General features: G+C 48.8%; 1 protein-coding gene across 14 annotated transcripts in view; it reads right to left on the reverse strand.

Annotated features, from left to right (window-relative positions):
• Positions 1 to 25,834, reverse strand: part of LOC147106116 (voltage-dependent calcium channel subunit alpha-2/delta-4-like) — an 888,222-nt gene that overhangs the window by 508,887 nt on the left and 353,501 nt on the right. For all 14 annotated transcript variants that reach the window (XR_015081361.1, XR_015081362.1, XR_015081363.1 and 11 more), the window contains 5 exons: positions 22,804 to 22,865; positions 20,629 to 20,696; positions 13,256 to 13,301; positions 11,670 to 11,767; positions 386 to 479 (listed from right to left, as the gene is read on the reverse strand). Coding sequence is in view for 11 of the 14 variants with exons in the window: in XM_086008903.1 (XP_085865029.1) it covers positions 386 to 479; positions 11,670 to 11,767; positions 13,256 to 13,301; positions 20,629 to 20,696; positions 22,804 to 22,865 (368 nt within the window). In the remaining 3 variants the exon portion in view is untranslated. The remainder of the gene's footprint in view (positions 1 to 385; positions 480 to 11,669; positions 11,768 to 13,255; positions 13,302 to 20,628; positions 20,697 to 22,803; positions 22,866 to 25,834) is intronic.

Consider the following 25,834-nt stretch of genomic DNA (forward strand, 5'->3'; position numbering starts at 1 on the left):
GTAAAGCAACAAATGAATAAAGTAATGGAGTAGTGGGCACCAATAATTTAATGGAACAGCAGGTAGACTAACAAATTAGTAATGGGCACATCAAGAAATCAAGAATTAATGGAACAGCAATCGCCAATAATTTAATAAATTCACAGTATAGCAGGCACACCAACAAATAAATTCATAGACCAGCAGGCATACAAACAAACCAAAAAAAAAATTGACACACAACTAAATTAATACATTTATTGAGCAGAAAAACTCCAATGGCATCTCTTTTTCAAACTTCTGTTCACCTTTATTTAAACTTAGAGGGACGTCAAATTCCGACAATTGAGATATTTTACAAATATACTTTACTATTGATCAAATTTTTTGTAATTGTTATACTTACTCAGAAATATTCATGGCTATGGCTGTCCAGTAAGCTTCAATTGGTGCAGTTACTACAGCATCAAAGAGAACCTCCTGAACCAGCTCCTCATCACCTTCACAAAAAGGTAAAGATTTCAAAGAGACATTATAGAATAGATGGGATGGTAGACAGATTTAGATAGATAAATAAATGTATAGAAAGATAGCTGTATATAGACAGGCAGACAAAGCTACATAGAGAGCTGGATACGGGATAGAAAAATACTTGTGTAGACGGGAAGACATATAGATAGACAATTATTAGAACGATGTTTGCATAGATACATAAACAAATACACAGATATTAAATAGACTGATAAATAATAGAGAAAAGTGGAAATATACATAAATACACCAATAAGGGCATATACATTTTCTGAGTGCAAAATACAGAATAATAAATCAATTTGGATGCAGTAGCTTCTCATTCTAACCCTTTGATAAACAATGGTGACCAAAGATACAACAAATATTGATTATGGTACTTTTACTGAAGGAGAAAGCTAATAAAAGTTCCTGGCCTAGAAATTCAGTATCGCCACGTTTGGGGCACTACAGCCGGGCGTTCGCTAAATTTAGCGCCCAGCGCAACTTAGCGCCACCTTCACCGAAATTGAGTTGCATCACCCCAAGAGGTTGCTGCTGCGCTAAAGCAGGCGATGCACGACTATCATAAGGTGCTAAGCCGGCGAGCCGAGGCGCTAACACCGAGGGCGGGCGCAGCGCAGGTGCGGCGAGTTGCTGATTGAAGGCAGACACGCTGGCGCCGGTCATCTCTTAAAGGGGGAGGGTCGATTTGTTTGGCTGGCACGCCCTGCACACTGCAGCCCTGAAGCAAGGCCTGACCATTGCTGGTTCATCAGTTCTACGCCCAGGACCATGGAGAAGGCCGCTATTCTTCCAAATCCCATTGCACGCTCTTGCTGCTTGTCCACGGTCATGGGGAAGGAGATGTACTGACGTCTCCTTCTGAAAAGGGCATTGGTCACCTGGTGGATGCAGCAATGTACCGCAAACTGGGAGATATTGGCAATGTCCCCAGTAGTGGATTGGAAGGAGCCGGTGGCATAGAAGTTGAAAGCCACCGTCACCTTTACTGCCACCGACAGAGACGTCCTGCTCCTCAGCTGTGGCTGCAGATCTCTGCGAAGCAGGTGGCAGATCTCAGTGACCACCTCCCTTCTGAATCGCAGCCTCCGCACACACTGCTCCTCAGACATGTTCAGATATGAGAACTGCTGGCGGTATACCCTGGGTGGGTAAGGCCTCCTGTGCCGACGCCTGTTGGCCCTTCTCCGTCTGGCCATGACTGGCACTCTCTCACAGCGTCTCTGAGCCCTTTGAATGCAATGGAGAAGCCCAACGTTTCCACCCATTGCAGCCCCCATTATATGTGGCGACTCAAGGCTATGGCACTGAAAGTTAAATCCAAGTGCAAAGCTCTGGCCTGAAGCCAGAAGTACCTGTGCGAGTGCTGAGTCAAAGCAGAAAGCTCTCTCCGTTTGTCTCTCTCCAAATATCCATCTCTCACACAGAAGGATTGGCACAAAATGGCTGCCACTTATAATGCAGGAGGAATCCCCTTTAAATAGCGCCCCCCGCACCCAGCAGCGACTGGGAACCATTCCCCTCTACCAGTCGCTGGGGGCACCAGGCGCACAGAAGGGCGGCACCACTGAAGTTCCGGTTCGGAGCGCACCAAGGGCGTTGCACCATGAAATGACGTCAGGATCTGCACGCGCAGCTGAGCGGGGCACTGCGGTTTTGCGCCGCCGCTAAATCTTGAGTGAAGTTCGCGAGAGGCGCAGATCACGCCGCACCCGGGCGCTAGCCGCTTAGCGCCCCACTTCTCCTCCTCTTAAGGCGCTAGTGGCTGGCGTTAACAATTGAATTTCTGGGCCCCTGTCTATAACATAAGCCTCATTATAACACCTCTATACTGGGAACTCCAATATAACGTGCTTATGTATTGTCTTTCTTTTGTCACATATAGGAGCTGCTACTTCAGAAAACATGCTGGGCAGTTACAGATGAATGAAAATTATCTATATTATTCGACCAGAACGAAGACACCAGCAGAGTATAACAGTAAGCAAAACCCAAACTGTATAAACTGCTTGTTAATAACTGAGTGATAACATTCTGAGGCATTTACCTCTACATTGAGAATGTCAACGTGTCAGGCTTCTTGGCCCATAATTTGCTGTCAGAATAACTTCAAGGCTAATAGCGCTCGCTGTTATTTATGAACAAGTGCTACAGTAACTTCAGGCAAAGGCAGATGTGCAAATCCAAAAGTTGCTGTCCAAGATGCGCGCTCCACCATTCGCGAAAACGGCATCTCGCTATCAGGCTCACCATTGAAATGCATTGAACGTCATGAAGTTGCTGTACTTGCATGGTAAATATGAACTAAACTCACCACAGCAAGTTAAGTCTTGTCCATTTCAGTCTAAGTACTATATAACCGATGTGGTAAGTGTTAATTACTGCCTCTCTTACATTGAAAATTAACTATTACAAGTGTGGAATCTCATTCCTTGAGGTTTTAATTGTTGTTGGAGATTTTAAAAAGGTAACATTTAAAATTACAATTAAAAAAAAACTTTTCCTCTGTCTCTTTTTTCTCTATCTCTTAATACAATCTTTCTTTCCCTCTTTCTTTCCCTCTCTTTATTTCTCTTTCTGTACCTGATTTGACATTGAATTCACCCATTCTAACTTACACTTCTTCTCAGTCCTTGCGCTGTTAATTTCACAATCCTTCAATCCAATTGGTTAAGGATATACACAGTTGCTTGCCCTGTTCACTCACATCCGAGATGCCGTTTCCCTCGCTACGACGTTATCAGCTCGCACTTTCAACAACTTGCCACGCAAAAATTTAAAAAACCTAAACATGCAAGGGCAAGTGTAAATAATGGCAGATGCCCTGCCACAGCAAATTATGGCCCCTTGTGTTCTGGAACTACAGCATAGCAGTTCTAGCATGTGGGAGTTACACTGTAAATGTACTGTCAATACAGGAGAAAGCCATTTCAACGACTGTTGGTTTAACACATTAACTTCTAGACTCCTGCCAGATCCAGAGAAATTCCCATTTCTGTGGGCTGACCAGTTCTTCTGCATGGCACCCAGGAACTAAATATTCATTGAGCACAAAGCAAAGGAAAATCTCCCGCATTTAGAAGTTTAGATTCCTGTTCCATTTCATATCAACTAGTTACATAACATGAAGGCAGAGCTTAGAGTCATGGGGCTGGATTTTCAGTTGCTTGCGCCAGCAGTTAGCGCCTTAAGAGAAGTGAATTTCGGGCGCTATGCGTGTAGCGCCCAGGCGCAGCGCAGTTTGCGCCTCGCCCCAAATTAAGTTGGCCGTTAGCGCCGGCGCAAAGTTTAGCACCCGCCCGGATGCGCGCGCAGAAAATGACGTCACATCCTCGTGCAACGCCCTTTGGCCGCCCCGATTCCAAACTTCAGTCGGACCACCCCATTGTGCGGCTGGCGGCCGGAGCGTTTGAAAAAAGGAACGCAACACAACCAGCGCGGGCCCCGGGGGGCGCAAATTAAAGGGGACGTACCCTCCAGTATAAAGCCCAGCCATTTTGCAGCAAACACTCTTGTGCAACGCATTTCTGGACACACAACAAGGAGGATAGCTAACTGGTTTCAAGCAGCAACAGCTCAGGTATTTTTGGACTTAGGCCAGTGCGCTGCAAGTGGCCTTTTGGAAATTTGACTGTTTGCCAGAATTTGATGGGGGTTGCATGGGGTGCCAACGCGGAGCTGCAGCGCCATGTCCGTAGGGCTCGCAGACGCATTGTGAGAGGGGCAGCACTGGCTAGAGGCAGAGGGGGCTACAGGCGTCGGCCACGTAGGCCTTACCCAGTCAGGCTATACCGCCAGCAGCGCTCCTACCTCAGCATGAGTGACGCGCGATGTGTTAGAAGGCTCCGATTCCGAAAGGAGGTGGTTGCAGAGATCTGCCACCTGCTTCGCAGAGATCTGCGTCCAAAGCTCAGGTGCAGGGCGTCTCTGTCGGTGGAAGTGAAGGTGACGGTGGCATTGAACTTCTATGCCACCGGCTCCTTCCAATCCGCTGCTGGGGACATAGCAAACATCTCCCAGTACGGCGCGCATTGCTGCATCCGCCAGGTGACCGAAGCACTGTTCAGAAGGAGAAGCCAATTCATCTCCTTCCCCATGGCCCTGCAGAGCCAGCATCAGCGCGCCTTGGGATTTGCAAGACTCGGGGACTTCCCCTTGGTGCAGGGCGCCATTGACTGTACGCATGTGGCTTTGCCGGCCCCTCTGGAGCATGGCGAGCAGTATCGCAACAGGAAGGGCTACCATTCTCTGAATGTGCAGCTGGTGTGTGACCACAAGCAGTGCATCATGGCTGTCAATGCCAGCTTCCCAGGCAGCAGCCACGATGCGTTTATCCTGCGGCAGAGTACTGTGCATGACATGTTCGAGGCACAGGCTCCCCCAAGAGGATGGCTACTCGGGGACAAAGGCTATCCTTTGTGTACCTGGCTCATGACCCCGCTCCGCACGGCCAGGACCGCTGCTGAAGAGGCCTACAACGAGAGCCATCAAACCACCCGCAACATCATCGAGCAAACTATTGGGGTCCTCAAGCAGCGGTTCCGCTGCCTTGATCGCTCCGGAGGAGCACTGCAGTATTCGCCGGACCGGGTCTCCCAATTTGTGGTAGTTTGCTGCATGCAACACAACCTGGCTATCCGCAGGACTCAGGCACTGCCACCTGACGTTGGAGCAGCACCTCAGGAGGAGGAGCAGGAGGAGCAGGAGGAGGAGGAGGAGGAGCAGGAGTACGTTCCCAGGAGGGAGCGACCAGGGCCAAGGGTCGCGCGACGCCACCTTATTACACGTTACTTCTAAGCCCCCTGTCAGGGAATGCCTTGTGGCCATGAGGGAAGATGAATGCAGCCGCTCCGCAAGCCCTCAGCCGGCGAAGCCACCAAACACTAACAAGAACAACCATGGAGACTGTATGAATAAAGATAATTATTTATTACACAAAAATGAAAACCCCTTCCCACATGAATCCCCAAAAACAATTAACGGGCCCCACAAAAAGCCCAACAAATGACTCACTCCCACAAACTGGGGAGGAGTAACTCCACATTTGTACAAACCTGGCCTCAACCTCGGCCTTAACACAAAAAATAAGCCCACGAACCAAACAACCATGGGCAAAAGAAAGATGGCCACCGCCATATAAAACGAAAGCTGGCCACACCCTCTACTGAGTGGCCCGCGAGGGCGAGACCTTGTCCAGCCTTTTGCCTCCCCTGCCTGGCCTGCTGCTCCTTCGCAAGCTCTGCCCAGTGGCTGCTGCAAGGCTTGGGGAAGGCGCCTGAGGCTCAGATGTCCTTCCGCCAGATGCCGCTGGGGGGCGGCCTACACGGCCTTTGGGCCTCGAGGGGCCGTCTGCTGAGTGGCGCACCTGAGCCTGGCCAACATCAGCTCCAGCCGCTTGCCCTTGACGTCCCAGTGGGGGAGTGGCGGCGACGGATGGCGCAATGTGGGCAAGCTGGCGTCTGGGATGCGCTGGCTGGTGCTGTGGCGCGCTGGCACTCGGCCGGGCCCGCACTGCAGGATCCGCAACAATCAGCCGAGGGGCGGCTCGCTGGGATGCTCCAGCGCGGCGGCTGCCCTGGCGATGCCTGCCTGAGACAGCGTGTGTGGCAGCAGTGAGTGCCCCTGTTGTCCTGGTGTGCGCCCGCATCACACCCGCCAGGGTCTTGATGGCATCAGTGAGCATGCGGCCACTCGCGGCAGCTGATGCCCCGAACTCGCGCACACTGGTCGCCAGCGACTCGATGGCCTCAGGCATGCGGCCCACCACGCTCATGAGCTCCGTGTGGCGCCGGTCCGAATCCTCAGCCATCTTGTCCAGCTTCCGCGCCTCCTCCGAGGTGAAGGTGTCCGGACTGGAGTCGCGACTCTCCCGCTGGGGAGCAGGGGACCGAACTAGGGGAACCTTGCCACGTTGGTGGCGGCGAGTGTCCCGATCAACTGCACTCCCCTCTGATCCTTCCCCCCTTTGGAGGGAAGGCCGCGGCCCACGCGCTGGGCTCCTGGGTGGCTGGACGCCACTGGTCCCAGAAGCTGCAATCCCCGGCGACAGTTGGTCCAGGCACTCGTCCAGTGAGGACGTGTCAATCATTTCGTCCTCTCCTGCAGGACCTGAGTGTTCCCCTGATGGTCCGGCTAGCTCTTGCTCCTCCTCCTCCTCCTCCTCCTCCTCCTCCTCCTCCTCCTCCTCCTGCTCGGAGGGGCTGTCACTGCCAGCTTCAGGGTCCTGGTCGTCACCAGCTGAAAGTAGGAATGCACAAGAGTAGCTTCAGAGTGAGGAGACGGCGTCAGCGAGGGAGTTAGGACTGGTGGCATTCAGCGCATTGGTGGGACAGTGGCAAAGGAGGTAGCTCGGATGCGCAAGTGCGACGCGAGAGGGCCAAAAGGCGAGGTCCTTACCATTGCCGGGCAGTGGAGGGTCGGCTACTCCGCACGCTGTGGGCACGATCAGCCGGGCTCCCTTGAGCCCACACACGCGCTCCTCCAGGCGACTGAGCTTCTGCAGCTTGGCGCGGCCTCCCCTGGTCCTGGCACGGGCCTGGCGATTATAGGCAACTTTAGCCTGCAAGAGAAAGGACGGGCTGTAAGTACGGAGTGTAGCCCTGATGTAGTGTGCACTGCCTCCCATGGTGGAATAGCTTGGCCAGAGTGTAGCCCTGATGTAGTGTGCACTGCCTCCCATGGTGGAATAGCTTGGCCAGAGTGTAGCCCTGATGTAGTGTGCACTGCCTCCCATGGTGGAATAGCTTGGCCAGAGTGTAGCCCTGATGTAGTGTGCACTGCCTCCCATGGTGGAATAGCTTGGCCAGAGTGTGGAGTGCAGAATGGGCAATTGATGCTCATGACTGTCCCAAAGCTTCTTTCTCAAATCCCCTCTAAACCTCCCGCCCTTTACCTTGAATCTATGCCCCCTAGTTATTGACCCTTCTACTAAGGGAAAAAGCTCCTTAGTATCCATCCTATCTATGCCCCTCATAATTTTGTACACCTCAATCATGTCCCCCCTCAGCCTCCTCTGCTCCAAGGAAAACAAACCCAATCTGCCCAGTCTCTCTTCATAGCTGAAGCGCTCCAGCCCTGGTAACATCCTGGTGAATCTCCTCTGCACCCTCTCCAAAGCTATCACATCCTTCCTGTAGTGTGGCGACCAGAACTGCACACAGTATTCCATTAGGACTTTCAGCTCCCTTTGCCCATCATGTCAGGTGTACATGCAAGAATGAGGAGGAGACTGGAAAGGGTACTCACCCTGACAATCCTGGTCAGGTCGTTGTATTATTTACGACATTGTTTGTGGGTCCTGGGGGCATCGCCGGTGAACGTCACCCTGTTGGCGATCTGCTTCCAGGCTCTGGTGTATTCTTGGTGGTTCGGATTCCTCCCAGTCTCTGGGAACAAGATCCTGCGCCTCTTCTCCAGAGCTGTCACCATTATTTCCAGATCACCCTCTGAAAAGCGCAGGGCACGCTCACGGGCCTTCTCTGGCGTTGCCATGACTCCCTGGGGCTGAGCAGCAGTGTTGAGGCCTATTTGCAAAGCTGCGGTGTGCAGGGCGTGGCAGCAGACCAAATCGTCCCTTCCCCCTTTAAGAGCTGGTCGGCGCCACGGGGTCTGCTGTCAATCAAAAAATGACCGCACCCGCGCTGCGCCCCGCCTCGGCGCTATCCCTCTGCACCGCCGGCTTAGCGCCTAAAGATAGTAGTGGAACGCCTCTTTTAGCGCTCCACCAACCTCTTAGGGCGAAGCCACTGAATTTCCTGCAAGGGGGCGCAACTTTGGGGCGGGCGCTAACTTCGGGCGGGCGCTAACGTTAGCGCCCCAAAACTGGCTATACTGAAATTCTAGGCCATAGAGTCATAGGCCTAGAAATTCAGTGCCCTTAGCACCGGTTTTGCGGCGCTAGAGGGCCTAGCGCTGCAATTGGCGCCGGTTCCTAAATTGCCTGGGGCCCTTCCGCGGCGGTAGACCGGTAGCGCTGCGCCGGCACCGATGACGTCATCGGTGTGCGCAGCGTCCCGGTTGCCGTGGTAACCCGGCCCCAAGCCGAAATTCAGTTGCGGCCGCCTCGCCAGTGGCAGCCGCAACTAAGACTCCGGCAAACGAGTGCTGCCGGAGTCTGCGCCGGCGCTTTAAGGAGGCGCGGCGGCCGGCCGCTTTCCCGCCGGCCGCCTGCCCGCAGCTCCCTCCCCGGACTTCTCCCCACCCCCCCCCCCGGAACAGATGCAAGCCCGGCACTTGTCCGAGGTGCCGGGCTCATTTTTGAGCAGATTTGCGCGGGCCGCGGCCGGGTGCAGGCAGCTCCTCCTTAACGGAAGGAGGAGGCCTGCACTTCCCCAGCCTGCCGCACCGCATCGGGTGCCGCAGCGCCGGAATTGCGGCGCGAAACGGCAGTTAGCGCCCTTTTCCAGGCGCTAAGACCCTTCAGTAGCGCCGGCAGCCGTTTGGGCGCGGCGCCACTGAATTTTTGGCGCGCGCAGGGGACTTAGCGCCGGCACTAATTTCCGGCGCTAAAGCCCTGGCTAAGCCAAAACCCAATTTCTAGGCCATAGAGTTATACAGCACGGATAGAGGCCCTTTGGCCCATCGTGTCCGCGCCGGCCATCAAGCCCTGTCTAATCTAATCCCATATTCCAGCATTTGGTCCGCAGCCTTGTATGCTATGGCATTTCAAGTGCTCATCCAAATGCTTCTTGAATGTTGTGAGGGTTCCAGCCTCCACAACCCTTTCAGGCAGTGAGTTCCAGACTCCAACCACCCTCTGGGTGAAAAAGTTCTTTCTCAAATCCCCTCTAAACCTCCCGCCCTTTACCTTGAATCTATGCCCCCTAGTTATTGACCCTTCTACTAAGGGAAAAAGCTCCTTAGTATCCATCCTATCTATGCCCCTCATAATTTTGTACACCTCAATCATGTCCCCCCTCAGCCTCCTCTGCTCCAAGGAAAACAAACCCAATCTGCCCAGTCTCTCTTCATAGCTGAAGCGCTCCAGCCCTGGTAACATCCTGGTGAATCTCCTCTGCACCCTCTCCAAAGCTATCACATCCTTCCTGTAGTGTGGCGACCAGAACTGCACACAGTATTCCAGCTGTGGCCTAACCAGTGTTTTATACAGCTCCATCATAACCTCCTTGCTCTTATATTCTATGCCTCGGCTAATGAAGGCAAGTATCCCATATGCCTTTTTTACCACCTTATCCACCTGTTCCGCCGCCTTCAGGGATCTGTGTACTTGCACACCCAGATCCCTCTGACCCTCCGTCTTGCATAGGGTCTTACCATTCATTGTGTATTCCCTTGCCTTGTTAGTCCCCCCAAAGTGCATCACCTCGCACTTTTCCGGGTTAAATTCCATTTGCCACTGTTCCGCCCATCTGACCAACCCATCTATATCGTCCTGCAGACTGAGACTACCCTCCTCACTATTTACCACCCTACCAATTTTTGTATCATCCGCGAACTTACTGATTATACCTTTTACATTCATATCCAAGTCATTAATGTAGACCACAAACAGCAAGGGACCCAGCACCGATCCCTGTGGTACCCCACTGGCCACAGGCTTCCAGTCACAAAAACAACCTTCGACCATCACCCTCTGCCTTCTGCCACTAAGCCAGTTTTGTATCCAATGTGCCAAGGCATCCTGGATTCCATGGGCTCTTACCTTCTTGACCAGTCTCCTGTGCGGGACTTTATCGAAGGCCTTACTGAAATCCATGTATACCACATCCACTGCGTTACCCTCATCCACACACCTAGTCACCCCCTCAAAAAATTCAATCAAATTAGTCAGACATGATCTTCCCTTGACAAAGCCATGTTGACTATCCCTGATTAATCCTTGCCTCTCCAAGTGGAGACTAATTTTGTCCCTCAGAATTTTTTCCAATAATTTTCCTACCACTGATGTTAGGCTCACTGGCCTGTAGTTCCCCGGTTTTTCCCTACTCCCCTTCTTGAATAATGGTACTACATTAGCGGTTCTCCAGTCCTCTGGCACATCCCCTGTGGCCAGAGAGGTTCTGAATATATGTGTTAGAGCCCCCGCAATCTCTTCCTTTGCCTCACACAGCAGCCTGGGATACATTTCGTCCGGGCCTGGGGATTTATCCATTTTTAGGCCTGCTAAAACCGCCAATACCTCCTCCCTCTCGATGTTAATATGTTCGAGCATATCACAGTCCTCCCGCCCTATTTCTATGTCTACATCGTCCCTCTCCATAGTGAAAACAGATGCAAAAAATTCATTTAGAACCCCTCCTACATCTTCCGGCTCCACACACAGATTGCCACTTTTGTCCCTAATGGGCCCTATTTTTTCCCTAGTTATCCTCTTACCCTTAATATACTTATAAAACATCTTAGGATTTTCCTTTATTTTGCTCGCCAGTGTTATTTCATGGCCCCTCCTTGATCTCCTAATTTCTTTTTTAAGTATCCCCCTGCACTTTTTGTACTCCTCTAGGGCTTCCTCCGTCTTTAGCCTTTTGTATCTGCCAAAAGCCCTCCTTTTTTTTCTAATCCATTCTCGTATATTCCCTGACATCCAAGGTTCCCTGTGGTTTTTGGAACCACCCTTGACCTTTACGGGAACATGTTGCCATTGTATGATCTCAATCTCCCTTCTGAAAGCCTCCCATTGCTCCGATGCGGATTTTCCTACAAGTAGCTGATCCCAGTCCATTTTGGCCAGATCCTGCCTTATCCTATTAAAATCGGCCTTCCCCCAATTTAGAACCTTTATTTCCGGCCCATCCCTGTCCTTTTCCATGACCACCTTAAATCTCACCATATTATGGTCACTGTCACCAAAGTGCTCACCTACTAGCACTTCTTCCACTTGGCCGGCCACATTCCCTAGAATTAGGTCCAGTACCGCCCCCTCTCTTGTAGGACCTTCTACATGCTGGCTCAAAAAGCTCTCCTGGATGCACTTTAAGAATTCTACACCCTCTGTGCCTTTCACACTCTGACTATCCCAGTTAATATTGGGGAAGTTGAAATCCCCCATTCACTGAACCTTTCTTGTATTCAGTGCTTTTCAGCTGATGACACTGAACATTTCTTTTTAATTAGAAAAATATTGAGTTTGGCGGTCTATTCTGCTGGTCTTGCATAAGAAATAAATAGGTTCAAGCTATGGGTGATATTGCGCTCACATTCCAGATCTGGTTCCTCTCCAGAAATATAGCGAATTACAGCCTCTTTTTGCGATAGCTTGCGATGGTCTGCATCAATGTCAGTTACACAATAAATCCTGCCAGAAAGGAAAGAAACAAAGTCCTCTTCAGTTACAGGTACAATTTTCACTGAAGCCTGAGTTTTTAAGTCCATCAGGTTCCACAAACATATTACAGCATCAGGTAAGTTCAAATATGACATCTCACCAATAAATGGATGTATAAAATAATAATTATATTGGACAATTTGTTTAGATTAAATCACTGGGCAGTATCAAATATAACATGCCATAATTAGCCAGGATTCAGTAATAGCACTCTTGCCTCTGATCAGAAGGTCATTGGTTCAAGCCCCACTCCAGGACTTGAGCACATGATCTAGGCTGACACTTTAGTACAGCACTGAGGGAGTGGTGCACTATTGGAGATGGCATCATAAAACCCAATATATAAATTAAAGTTTGTTCTTTATTTCTTTAATATAACATTTAACATAATTATTACATTCACAAATACGCAGTTCATGGTTTGAAAGTATGCATGGACTGTATGTATGCACTCCAATATTGCTGAAGCCGATAATTGTTCAGGATGGATATGTGATGGTCAGGTAAGTAGTCTTCTACTATTCTACTGCACAGGTTACTTCTGTCTCTACACTTCCTCCTGTAACAAAAGGACTGCCAGGAGCATGGACTCTTTCCATGGCTGCTTACAGACCTGTCCAAGACTTGCCAAAAGGAAATGTGATTCTACGTGATGGAACTGTTTTTCTCTCCCCCCCGCTCTCAGAAATTAAACATTCTACCGTTCTGCTACAGTCCCATCTAGTGCAAGACTTGGATTACGAACACTGGAGAGTCCAGTAATTTGGTGTTGGAGCTACAAGGCTATCTTAAGCTATTGTTCAGATAATGTTACATATTGGGTTTTTTAAATTACTAAATAAAAGTACGCTCTAAGCCACTGTGTGTTATTGTCTGTTAGATTTTAATCCTCAAGTTAATTAAACAATTAATTAAATAGCTCAATGTTTCAGCTGTGGCTCAGTTGATAGCATTCTCACCTCTGAGGCAGAAGGTTGTGGATTCAAGTCCCACTCCAGGGACTTGTGCACAAAATCTGACACTCCAGTGCGGTACTGAGGGGGTGCTGCACTGTTGGAGGTGCCACCTTTTGGATGAGACGTTAAACTGAGGCCTCAACTGCCCTCTCAGGTGGCCGTAAAAGATCCCATGGCACTATTTCGATGAAGAGCAGGGGCATTCTCCCTGGTGTCCTGGTCAATATTTATCCCTCAACCAACACTAAAAAACAAATGATCTGGTCATTATCACATTGTTGTATGTGGTACTTAGCTGTACGCAAATTGGCTGCCGCATTTCCTATACATTAAAACGCTTTAGGATATCTGGAGGTTGTGAAAGGCACTATATAAATGCAAGTTTTTCTTTTCTTTTTCTAGTGAGAACGTGAGTACCAATTACAAATAAGTAACAATAGAATGCTTGGCTGAAATCTTATTGTACGAATGTGGGGTTTACAGCATGCAGCCAATCTCTTACCAATCATTTGCAAGTGTCAGGTCAGGCTGGACTATGTCGTGTAACCCTGAGATTTAAAATAAACATTAATTAGTGATTTATAATTATTCCATGTTAGTTTTTTTTAAAAAGGACCAAAAACTGCTCCCAACTCTATTAGAGGAAATAAAAACAGAAAATGCTGGAAATGCTCAGCAGGTCAGGCAGCGTCTGTGGAGAGAGAAACAGAGTTAACGTTTCAGGTCGATGACCTTTTGTCAGAACTGGAAAAAGTTTGAGATGTAACAGATTTTAAGCAAGTGGAGGGGCAGGGAAAAGGGGAAGGGGGAAAAAAACAAAAGGGAAGGTATGTGATAGGATGGAAGGCAGGAGAGATTAAAAGACAAAAGGGATTATGGTGCAAGGCAAAAGGAGATGGTAATGGGACAAGAAACAAAAGATGAGTCCAGAAGAGGTGTAAATGGGAATGGCAGAATCATCAACAGCTACCATGTGAAAAAATAGGGGCAGAGGTTATGGTCTGAAATTGTTGAACTCAATGTTTTGCTGTTCTATTAGAGGAAAGTTGTGAGTACAGAAACATAATTATGTAGACATTATAAACTACACAAAAGATTACAGGTAGGGTTAAAGAAGAACACTGATACCCTCCTTTCACCGTGCATCCATCTGGTGCTGATATCCTTCTTTGGAGCAGGTGGAGGCTCCAAATAAAGCCTTATGGTAACTGTAGGAATCGTCAAGACTTGGGCCTAGAAATTCAGTATAGCCACGTTTGGGGCGCTACAGCCGGGCGGCCGCTAAAGTTTGCGCCCGGCGCAACTTCGCGCCACCTTCGCCGATCTTCAGTGGCATCGCCCCAAGAGGTTGCTGCTGTGCTAAAACAGGTGATGCACGACTATCATTAGGCGCTAAGCCGGCGGCCCGGGGCGATACCCCCGAGGGCGGGCGCAGCACAGGTTCGGCGAGTTGCTGATTGACGGCAGACACTCTGGCGCCGGTGAGCTCTTAAAGGGGGAGGGTGGATTTGTTTGCCTACCACGCCCTGCACACTGCAGCCCTTGAGCAAGGCCTGACCACTGCTGCTTGATCTGTACAACGCCCAGGACTATGGAGAAGGCCAACGTTTGCACCCATTGCAGCCCACATTATATGTTTCCAATCAATGCTATGGCTGTGAAGTTAAAGACAAGTGCAAAGCTGTGGCCTGAAGCCACAAGTACCTGTGCGAGTGTTGAGCCAAACCAGAAAGGTCTCTACCTTTGTCTCTCTGCAAAGATCCGTCTCTCACAAAGAAGGAGTGTTGCAAAATGGCTGCCATTTCTACTGCAGGAGGAGTGCCCTTTAATTTGCGCCCCCCTCGCCCCGCAGCGACTGGGAACTGTTCCCCTCTACCAGTCGCTAGGGGCGCCAGGCGCACAATAGGCCGGCGCCACTGAATTTCCGGTTTGGGGCGCACAAAGGGCGTTGCACGATGAAATGATGTCAGGATCTGCGCGCGCAGCTGAGTGCGCGCAAAGGCTTTGCGCCGCCGCTAAATCTTTACTGAAGTTGGGGAGAGGCGCAGATCGCGCTGCGCCCGGCCGCTAGCCGCCTAGCGCCCCACATCTCCTCCTCCTAAGGCGCTAGCGGCTGGCGCAAACAACTGAATTTCTAGGCCTTGGTGTATTCAAGTACTGGATAATTCCCAGCCCAATTCCCTGCTCATCTACCGTACTCCAGCCAGGCTTACAGTGGAAGTGCTCCAGAAGGGCCGTGAATGTTCGCCCCTTGTTTGTTTTAATAAAATGTAATATAACACGTATAATAAAATATAATTTATCTGGCACCTTATCACATTCAAGCAACAAATTATTTTAACAAGAAACAGACCTACAGAGACTCAGAGATGATCCGTTAGGAAGATGAGCTTGAGTGAAGTATATATACATAAACTAGCTTGATTATTTCAGCAGAAGACTGTAGGTAGCTAGATTATTTGAAGAAGTTGAGAGAACAGAAATGGAGAAAGAGGAAATGTTTAGTTTAGAAGCTTGAGATTATCAGAAATAAACACAGGTCATTTGAAAGATAAAGGGCTAGAAATTCGGTGCATTTGCACCTCCTGTTAGCGCCTCCGGGGGCGCTAACGGGGCGCAAACAACTTTTCGCCCGGACGTGGTGCTGCTAATGACTCCCGCTAAATTCAGCGGGAATTTAGTGGTGGCAGTAATCGGTAGCGCCTCGCTCCACTGCGCAGGTGATGACCGTGCGCAGTGCCCCGTTTTCACCCCGCATGCAAAATTGGTCCGCACCCACTGAATCTGTGCCGGGCGATGACAGCGACCGATTCAGGGGGTGGGAACGGAGCGGCAGGAGGCTCATGGGGCGGTAAGTAAAGGGAGGTGGCGGGCGGGGGGAAAAAGATCATCCAACTTACTGGTCACGGCCCGTTGCGTCTTTCAACGCAGGGTCCGTTGGGTCTTTCAACGCGATCTGGCAGCCCGGCACCCCTCTTGAGTGCCGGCTGCTGGCATGGCACCCCTTTTCCCAGTGGTCCAGATAGGGCCCCGCAGAGTTGTGGGCTTGGGTCCTCCCCTTTAATGAGGGGAGGAGTCCTTTCTTGCGGTAGCGCTACGTGGCCCAGTGCATAGCGCTACAGAATGCATCGCCCCGATATTTGGGGTTAGCGCTCTAAGAAGGAAGTGAAACATTTGAATGAGCACACCACCTCCCTCTTGGGGCGCTAAAACTGAATTTAGCGATCGCCGGCGCTATTTTTCACCGGGTGCTAAATTTAGCACCCAGGTGATATTAGCAACCCAAAATGGTCACTAACTAATTTTTCCCTCAAAGAAAGAGGCTTCAGAAAGATGTCATAAAGAATTCAGTTCAACTAAGAGATAAGACAAACAATGGTTACACCAGCTAACTCTAGAAGGGTAAGAAACATTTCAGAACAGTTACATTCTTACAGGATCTTAGCCAAAAGAATCAGAAAAGACATATGATGAAGAAGAAAAAGAAAGGAACAATATGCTGCAGGTGTATCCTAGATGCTGAAACTAGCACCTGATGTTGCAAAGAAAGCCATAATCAATTCACCACTGAGGAAGAAACAATTTGCTCCCAGATAAAGTAGAAATTTCATCGGACCAAGTTGGTAAGAGTTTATTTAAAATCAATTTAATGAATTAGGGACCAAAATTATGGGGGCCAGAGAGGCAACCCATCGGGGTGGGGGGGAGGGGGTGGCTGCAATTTGGGATGGAACCCGGTTCCATCCAGATTCTGCTCCCCCAAGGTACCGCCCTGTGCAAGAAGCACTAAAATTCCAGTCGGGTGGAACAGGCAATTCTTCCTGATGCAGAAGAAATTTGCTGGGGGACACGTCTTCCAGACATTATCTGATTTATATTGAGGCAGGGGCAGAGGCAGGAGATGTTAAGAAAGCGTCCTTGTGATGCAGAGGATATGGAGTCAGAAGCTCAGCTCATGGTCAAATAGGATGCCGAGGTTACGAGGTTCAGCCTGTGAAAATGACCAGGGAGGGGAATGGAATAGGTGGTGAGGGTACGGAGTTTGTTGCAGGGACAGAAGGCGATGGCTTTGGTCTTCTCAATGTTTAACTGGATGAAAGTGCGACTCATCTATGACTGGATGTCGGAAAAGCAGTCTGACAACACAGCACCAGTTGAAGGAGTCAAGAGAGATGGTGTAGTCAGCGAACATGTGGAAGGTGATCCCATGTCTGCGGCTGATTCACCAAGAGGCATCTAGTAGATGACGAAGAGGAGGAGGCCAAGGATAGATCTTTAGAGGACTCTGAAGATAATAGTGTGAGGGGAAGAAGAGAGGCCATTGCTGGAGATGCTCTGGCTATGGTTTTTACAGGTAAGAGTGGAACCAAGCGATGGCAGTCCTACTGAGCTCGACAACAGTGGAAAGACATTGGAAGAGGATGGTGTGGTTGACTATAATTCAAACATGGAGTTGGGGAAAGATGGGTATGGATTTGGAAGATGAGCAAATCTAATTACAGCAATGATATTGCTGAAGTCCCTATCAACAGCTCGCACTATTCAATCAAGCTGATCTAGGAGGAGGCAACAAGGCCGATATGGCAGCAATCTGAGCATTCAGGAGAGATGCAAAGATTGGCATAATTGTCTCTGCTGTGAGGGGCTGCACGACAGATGTCTAGGAGGGATGTCAGCGTAAACATGGGTCCTCATGGCCCTACTGATGTGCAGCAAGATGCTCTCCAGCTCCTTGCTAGCAGGGAAGTGCAGGTGGCTCATGAGAGGGATGATAGTGAGAGGGGCCCATGGAAGTGTGGGCTTCCCTCAAAGCGCTTACACGTCTCCCCCGTTGCCATCCCCTCAGTCAGAGCACCAGATGCCTTCTCGGACAGCGATGGCCGAGTCTGCCCCTGCACAGTCGCAGGAGGAGCAAACTTTGGCGGGGCCATCACAGGCTCCAAAACCCAGAGGATGTCCGCAAGAGTGTCTAAGTAGTCGCAGCAGGGAAGTGAGCAGGCTGCCTCTACCTCTGCTGAAGCCACAGGGATAGTACCTTGTACAGGCACGCGTAAGAGAAAGATGACACACAAGTAGATTCTCAAGGGTAGCCACTTGGGTGTTTTATTCACTGTTAATGTAAGGTTTCCGTTAATGTAATGTCAACCATAAAAATCTTTATTTTCACCACTTTCCGGCTGTGGATAAATTTGTGTGTATCTTTTGAAGTGGCTTAGTGAGTTGGGGTGAATGGTGAGACATAACAGTACCTCCAGCAATGGTGGTCAATGTGAAAGGAATGACTTGGTCATTTTAGGGATGCTTTACGGTGTTGCTGTGGGGTGGTGCCAACCTGGCGCAGCATGTGGCAGCCATATGGGTGTACTGCGTAAAGTTAAGTAAATCTGGCCATGATGAGGCCATCCCTGGCCTTCTGGGCAGCAATATGCTCGGGTGCTGGTGGGATCTGGCCCGCAGGTTCCTCCAGATCCTGCACCTCTTTGTGTTCCAGCTGATGCTCCGCCTCCTCCTGCTCCTCCTTCTCTGAAGAGGCTGTGCGCTCGGTGCCTTGCTCCTCATACAGCGCTAATCCTCACTGCTACGCTATGTTGTGCAGGGTACAGCAGAACATGACGATTCTAGAGACGCTGGCTGGTGTGTACTGAGGGGCTCCTCCAGATTTGTCAAGGCATCTGATGCGCATTTTGAGCATGCCTATTGTCTGCTCTATGACACATCTGGTGGAAATGTGGCTTTCATTGTATCTCTCCTGGGCCTCAGTACTTGGTCTCCTCAAGGGTGTCATGAGCCACAGCTTCAGTGGATAGCCCTTGTCTCCAAGCAGCCAGCCAGAAAGCCTGTTTGGAGGAGCGAAGAGCTGAGGGAGGGTGGACTGGTGAAGGGCGAAAGAGTCATGGCAACTGCCAGGGAATTTGGCACACACATGCATAATGATCTTCCTATGGTTGTAGACCAGTTGCACATTGAGGGAGTTGCGGTTGACAAAGACTCCTGGATTATGATGGGGTGCCCTGATGGCCACATGTGTGCAGTCAATGACGCCCTGCACCCATGGGAAGCCAGCCAGAGTGGCAAAGCCAAGCGCCCACTCAGTAACACTGGCTTCATCAGTGGCAAAGTTGATATAATTGGCTGATTTGTCAAACAGGGCATCGGTGGCCTGCGTGATGCATCTATGGGCGGCCGACTGCGAGATGCCGCAAATGTCTGCTGCAGATCCCTGGAAGGAGCCTGAGATGAAGAAGTTGAGGGTGCTAGTGACTTTGACAACCACTCGTAAGGAGTGTCCACGCGCTCCTCTGGGCTGCAGGTCTTGCTCGAGCAATGTACAAATGTCTGCGATAGCTTGAGCCTCCTTTGGCACTGCTGTTCAGTCATGTTCAGGAAGCTCATCCTCTGCCTGTATACCTTGTGTTGGGGGTATCGCCTCTGGCGCAGTGCAGCCCTGCGCTGTTGCCCTCTGTCCTGTGCAGCATCAGGTGGTTGAGGAGAAGGTTGGTGTTGTTATTGGTGCTGCTGGTGTTGGGGCTCATTGTGGTCTGATTCTGAGGACCAGGGTAAGAAAGTACAAACGGCACCCATGCTGATGGAATAGATGGCAGGTCAAGTAGAGATGAGAGAAGCAATCTGTTAATGGTGTGATAGGTTGTACCAATGAGGTGAGACTGGATGGCGACTTTGCTGCAAACGCTTGCAGCCTGTAGAAAGCTAAATGTGTGCTGGGAATGCAGTCAGCAACAACTTCTGCCTGAGGAAAGTGCCCAGCTGTGAGGTGGGAGCTTTTATAGTACATTTCATGCTGTCATCGAATCAGCTGGAACAATGGCCACTCAACTCTGGCTGACAGACGTGGTTCCCGAGCTGTGTGAATCCTGTGGACAGCCAGGGAAATTTGAAAGGTAGGCTGAAAAAGGTGCTTAAGGGTCTCACAACAACGTGGTAATGATTTGAATTAGGTCGCCCGCCTCTGCTGTTCGAGTCGCTGTCGCACCAGCAAACGCGCCCGAGGTAAAGGCACGTGGGGCAGGATGATGTCCAGGTCTTGCTGCCTGTGGGCATGGACTGCTTCATTATCGGGGGAGTTGCGAATGGAACTGAACACCGTGCAATCATCAGCGAACATCCCCACTTCTGACCTTATGATGGAGGGAAGGTCATTGATGGAGCAGCTGAAGATGGTTGAGGCTAGGACACTGCCCTGAAGAACTCCCGCAGCGATGTCCTGGGGCTGAGAATATTAGCCTCCAACAACCACAACCATCTTCATTTGTGCTAGGTGCTATATAAATGCAAGTTTTTCTTTCTTTTTACACAACTGTCACCAATGGCTCCAAGTAGTCACTTGTGTCTGGCAACAGCCACACTCTAGGAAGCTGCGTCAGCTTGCATGCTAAACTAGATGAGAGTAACCTGTGAATTTGTGTCCAGGGTGATAAAGAGACACCCATCTCATCAGTGCAGGAGGAATGCTGTGGTGAATTTGGCAAACTGGGGAGAATTGTTAAGAAGGCATGGTAGCAAGGCTTTGTGGAAAGCTCAGCTCTTCGTTATGGGTGCATCGGATACTGCAGGTCAGCCACTGCAGCCCTCCCCATCACCTGACGTCTCAACTTCGTCTTGCCATTGGATTCAGGTGTGGGAGGCAGAGAGAGTGAGATAAACTTACTTAAGTCAATCTCACACGCAAATGCCATTCATCTCATGTTTTTATTTTCTGTAAGTAAATAACTGTTGTAAGAAAGAGCTCAACTTTCTGATGCTGAATACAGTGTTGAGTTACTGTTTTTCAATATTGTGACATCTGTAATAGGACTTTGAATGCTATTAGCTCATAATCTAATGATAATACACTAAGATCAAATAGTACACTCCCACCTTCTTCCACAGATATATTTCCAATGAATAGAGATTCCCCGTGTCCTTTCGTAAGAACAATACACAGACTGAAAGAAAAAAAACATTAAATTACAAACATGATAGGTATAGTTCAGTATTTATTATACTGTCAGTACCTTTATTATGAGCTGCATGAGCTGTTTCTGTTTGTACTCATGGGTATGCTGAAGATACTTTAGAATAAACCACTGGCTACAAAGGCCCTGACATTCCTCTCTGTATTAAAAACAGAACGCTGGAAACAGTCAGCATCTGTGGAGAAAACAGACTCGTTTTGACGAAGGGCCCTTCTGCAAACATCAATGTTTCTGTTCTCTCCACAAATGCTGCCCAACCTGTGAGCATTCTCTGGGGTTGATTTGAACTGTTCGCTAGGTGGGAAACAGGCAACAGTGGGTTGGCTACTCAGTGGAAACAGTACAAGTCAACCACTGTGTTTTTGTTTCGGATGTCCAGCTTTCAGAGCATTTTGCTTTTTGTTCCTCTCTGTAGTGCTTGGAGAATGCACAGTTATTAGGAGCTACAGAGAAGAAATGGCGGCAGAGATTCATCACAATGTCTGTGCCCTCAATGTGTGTCCAATTGGGAGAGAGTGTACACTCTATCAGGCAAACAGAACTTCTACGGGGTAGATTTTTCAGTAGCTTGGATTAGAGACATGGCGATGGGTTTTACACGTGTCAGATACCCACCTGACTAAAACAAATTACGTTCTGTCTGCATATGCTAGTACAGTGTCATAAACTCTCTGCCCTCAATGTTGCCTTGGGATTTCTGGGGCTTTACTGGAGAAACCTGTGCCTACAACCACAGAAAAGAGGCAGAGGGGAATTCCTGTCTTTCTGATCTTAGTTCTTTTCTCTGTGTGATGGAAGGATACCAATTTTGAGGGACACTCGAAGAATCTGGCATTAGGCCTTGTGCTTAGGGTCCCTTATATCAGGAGAGAGTGAGAGGGCAAGGCAGCAAGGGAGACTTGACACGATCATTCCTACATTCTTTAGTAGTTTCCCCATGGACCTTGGTGCCTGGAGACCTCATGGCTGCTGCTATCCAATAGAAGTCAGAAGGCTCAGAGGCCAGCAGCCTGTCCCACAGCTGCAGATCTCTCAGGCCAGCAGTTGGCCATGTGTTCCTACCCCCATATACAGGACAATGCCATGCTCAAAATTTATTTTTTCTGCTTTGAGAAGACATGACATCATGGTCTGGATATTCCTCCACAATCCTGCCCAAAATCAGGCAGGATAGTGACAGAAAATGGATCATAATCAGACGAAGAGACTTAGCGCAGCCTCCTCACCACAAGCTCCATTTCCCTCCTTGGCTGCCCACACCTCCCCGCAGCAGCACCCCACACCCCCGCCCCCCTTCTTCTCCTCCGCTTGGACCACTATCAGCCACCTCATGCTTGCTGCAGATAAATGGCAGTTGGGATGCGGGGCCAAGCTTCGCGGCTCATTTCCTTTCCTTCCAGCCCTCCAATTGCCAAATCTCAAGGCTGTCTGGTGAAAGATGGTAGTGATGGTAATGGCCTTGAATTTTTAAAGGGAAGGAGATAGCATAACAGAGGCCTCCTCTCCCTCCATTTTGGCCCAATCTTCTACCTGCTGAGAGTCTTGGTTTAGGCTGAGGCCATCAATAAACATTTGGTTTGACATCTTTGGGGCTGTTCTGCCCCAGTAATCTGGCTTTCCTCCAATTGCTGCACTGCTAGGATATCTCTCTATGGCAGCGGTGGGCTCCCTCTTGATGATAAGACTCCTGCTAGGAGTAGATCCTACATGCCAGTTCAACAGGTCAGGATTATGGTGGGGTTGAAGCAGTGCCTATGTCTTCTTAAAACAGTACCTCAGTGCCACATCTCCTTAATCAGTGCTGAGCTCACATTATTTTCATTCCTTTTTAAGTCAGTTCAAGCTAAAAATATAGCTTTATTTATAAACTGAAAATATGTTAGGGTCCCCAGATAAGATAATTATCAAACGACAGACACAATGCGAGTAACTTCCTTGCTTGTTCTTTGCATTAGATTGGTTCATCCAATTGGATAAATATTGTTTTCCACAGATAACCTGCTGTATGTCCTCTCTTTTCATGAGGTACCTCTTTTTAGAAATTAACAGAAGCACAAAGGTGGAAGTAGAATGTCACCTGAAAGGCGTTTCATCGATGTGTGTGTAGAAATAGTCATTGGTTAGAAACAAGACACGTTTCTGCAAGTGCAAAAAAGGAAAATTAAATTAAATCAGTATTAATTAAATATTGTAGCAGAGAACTGAAGCTACACATTCACATATATGCAAATATATACAGGAAGCTGTGCCTAGCAGCATATTCCGAATATGCAGATACCCTGACCTGTGTGGCGACCATGTGATCCTCTCATCCTCGTCTAGGTAATGTAGAAAATCAGTGATGTATGCAGCTAAAGCGACAACACCACACACTCTGTTAAAATAAGTAGTGCCAATTGTAAAGTCTGTGGGTTGTACGGTTAATAACGACACAGACTTCAGGAGTAACAAACAAACGGGTCTTTACTATTCGAAGGTCAGGGCGAATCTGCCCAAGGAATCATGCCACAACACTTATATACCGGTGTGGTCACCGTCGGTATTACAGTATACAGAAGCCAAACAAGTAGTGCCACACCTAAAGTAGTTCTCTTAAAGGTGAACGGTTACATACAATAGTTCTCTTAAAGGTAGACGGGTACATACACTACAATCCTCCCTTTTTAGCTTATTACATACAGAGTCCCCATTAAACATAACATATCTTCAACTTCATATAAAACAATTTACAGACATAGTCTCGGTGGGAAACAGTTCACAGGTTCAGTCTCTGCGGGAACAGTTCACAGATTCAGTCTCTGATCTTGACTCGGTCCGAACAACATCTCTTTGGTGTAGATGGTTCACATTGCTAGCATGACTCCTCCATATCCTTTTCTTGACGTAACAGCTTGAACTTTCGTCCTGCTGAACCAGCAGTGCTGACTTTTACAACAACTGGGTTGCCTTGATATTTTCCTACTTCCCAACTGATTTAACTCCTTTCGTAGGGTCCACGCATGATCTGGTAGAAGTGATAATATTTGCGATAGTTATCATCTTCTGCTTCTTCTTTTTCTTTTCTGCTTTTTGGAGACTCTCGGGGCTCCCTTATCAGCTGCCAGCTGTAGCGCCACCAACTCTCTATGTTCCTTCGACTTTAAGTGCTTCATCCTGATTTCGGCACTTTGGGAGTTTTCATCACAAACTGGGCAGACCACATCCTCGTAATATTCAGTGTCACTCAACAGGTCATGGTAATATTCGGGTTCGTCCTGAGTTAGGCCAGCGAGAGGGCCTTCTACTTCCTCCTTACCCATCTGGATGTTAGCTGACTGTGGTTCCTTCCCTAGACATCTTTCTTGAAAAGACTTCTTCATGCATTCATCTTCATCCCGCTCTTCCTGGGTTTCCTGCAAATCCTTCACTAATGACCTCATTTGTGATTTCAATACTTCCCCTTCCCTCGGGGATTGATTGATCGGGCTATTCAATCCTTCTACTGGAGCAGCTGTTTCAACATTCTGTTGTTCACATAGACGCGATTCAGCGTACTTTTGGCATCCCAGTAAAGTCTGTTTTGCAACCTCAGCTATTTCCCAAACTTTTGAGAGCTCCGAACTCCTTCCCGTTGAAGATTGAAGCTCGTGTTCAGATTGTTCCCATTGCAGAGTCTTTTCCCTCAGCATATGAAGGAGTTGGCTGACCGTTAACTCTTCCACGGGAACACTGTGGATCAGAGTCTTCTCCATTTCATCCACCTTTTCCTCCAATGCTTCCACCTTCTGTTCCTCTTGTACTTTGGCTTTCAGCGCTCGGAAAAGTTGCGCCCTGATGCTCTCTAGCTCATGTTCAGGGACCATTCTTACAGTCTCTGTGTTTCTTACAGTTTCCTTCCCTTCCACTGAAAGGATTCCCAGTTGAATCTGTTCTTCAAGTTGTTGAACCTCGGACATTGCCGCCTCATATTTGTCTTGGGTTTCCTTCAATATTTTTATGAGTTCTTGGACATCTTGTCTTTCATGTTCTGCCATGTCTTTCACCTCTAATTTCTCATCTATGGATGGAACTTCTACCGATGAGTCTGTCTTGGCCTTGAGCTCATCAAGAATTTCCTGCAGCCTTTGGACTTCTTGCTCATGTTCAACCTTTAGTTGTTCATATGCTTCTACTGAAACTAGCTTTTCAGAGGTTGCCGAGTTAACCCCCTCCAGAATTGTAGCCTGGGCCTGTTCATACTGTTCTTTCAACTTCTCACACTCTGCTTGTAAGGAGTCGTAGAGAAGAACTGGAATAACATCCTGGCTTCCTGAAGATTCCTCTTCATTTGCTTCTTTCGCAATTTCCTGTTGGAGTTCAGCCAAGGCTGCTATGCTATCTGCCTCTCGAAGTCTCACTGCCATCAAATCTTCTTTATTCTTGCAGTCTATCTCAGCCATTTTCCGATTACTTTCATTTAACTGAGTGAGTAGTCCCTTATTCTGGACTGAGAGATATTGCACCTTCTCATGTAGACCATAGCACTCCTTCTCTGCTCGACATAGCTGGTTACTGCTGATTTGGTTCTGTGTTTCAAGTTCCAACATCCTTTGCTTAGCTTCTTTCAGTTTCGCCCCTATAAGCTCCTCTTGCAACATGGCCACATTATTCACATCAGGTAAAGAAGCGTTTCTCTTTTCCATGTCCAAGATTTTTTTCTGCATATCTTTAAGTGCACACTGCGATTCAGCTTCTCTTAACCTTGCCTGCACTAGCTCCGTCTCCAATTGCAGAACAAAATCCTCAGTGTAGCGTGGTTTGCCTTTATGCTGTATCTCTAGATCATGCAAATATTCTAACTCCTGAACATCATAAGGGAGATGTGATCGGTAATTGGTCCCGATGGCTCTATGGTCGCTCTTTGCTTGAGCTAGCTGCCTCTGCTGTCTTTCCAGGTTCTCCCATTCGGTGTCCCAGAACTTTTCCATTGTTTTCATCTCTTGTACGAGACGGTAACTCAACTGTTCTAATTGTTGTCGTACTTTGAAATAAGTTTGAGTCCGAGTTCGGTGTTCTTCCGTCGTGGATAAGTCCTTAACTTGAACAGGCTCAGAATTCTCTGTCAAACTGGAGTTCTGCTCTGAAGCTTT

This window comes from Somniosus microcephalus, chromosome 16, assembly GCF_052327205.1.
Source record: "Somniosus microcephalus isolate GS21.2 chromosome 16, FLI_Smic_1.0, whole genome shotgun sequence".
Classification (NCBI taxonomy): domain Eukaryota; kingdom Metazoa; phylum Chordata; class Chondrichthyes; order Squaliformes; family Somniosidae; genus Somniosus; species Somniosus microcephalus.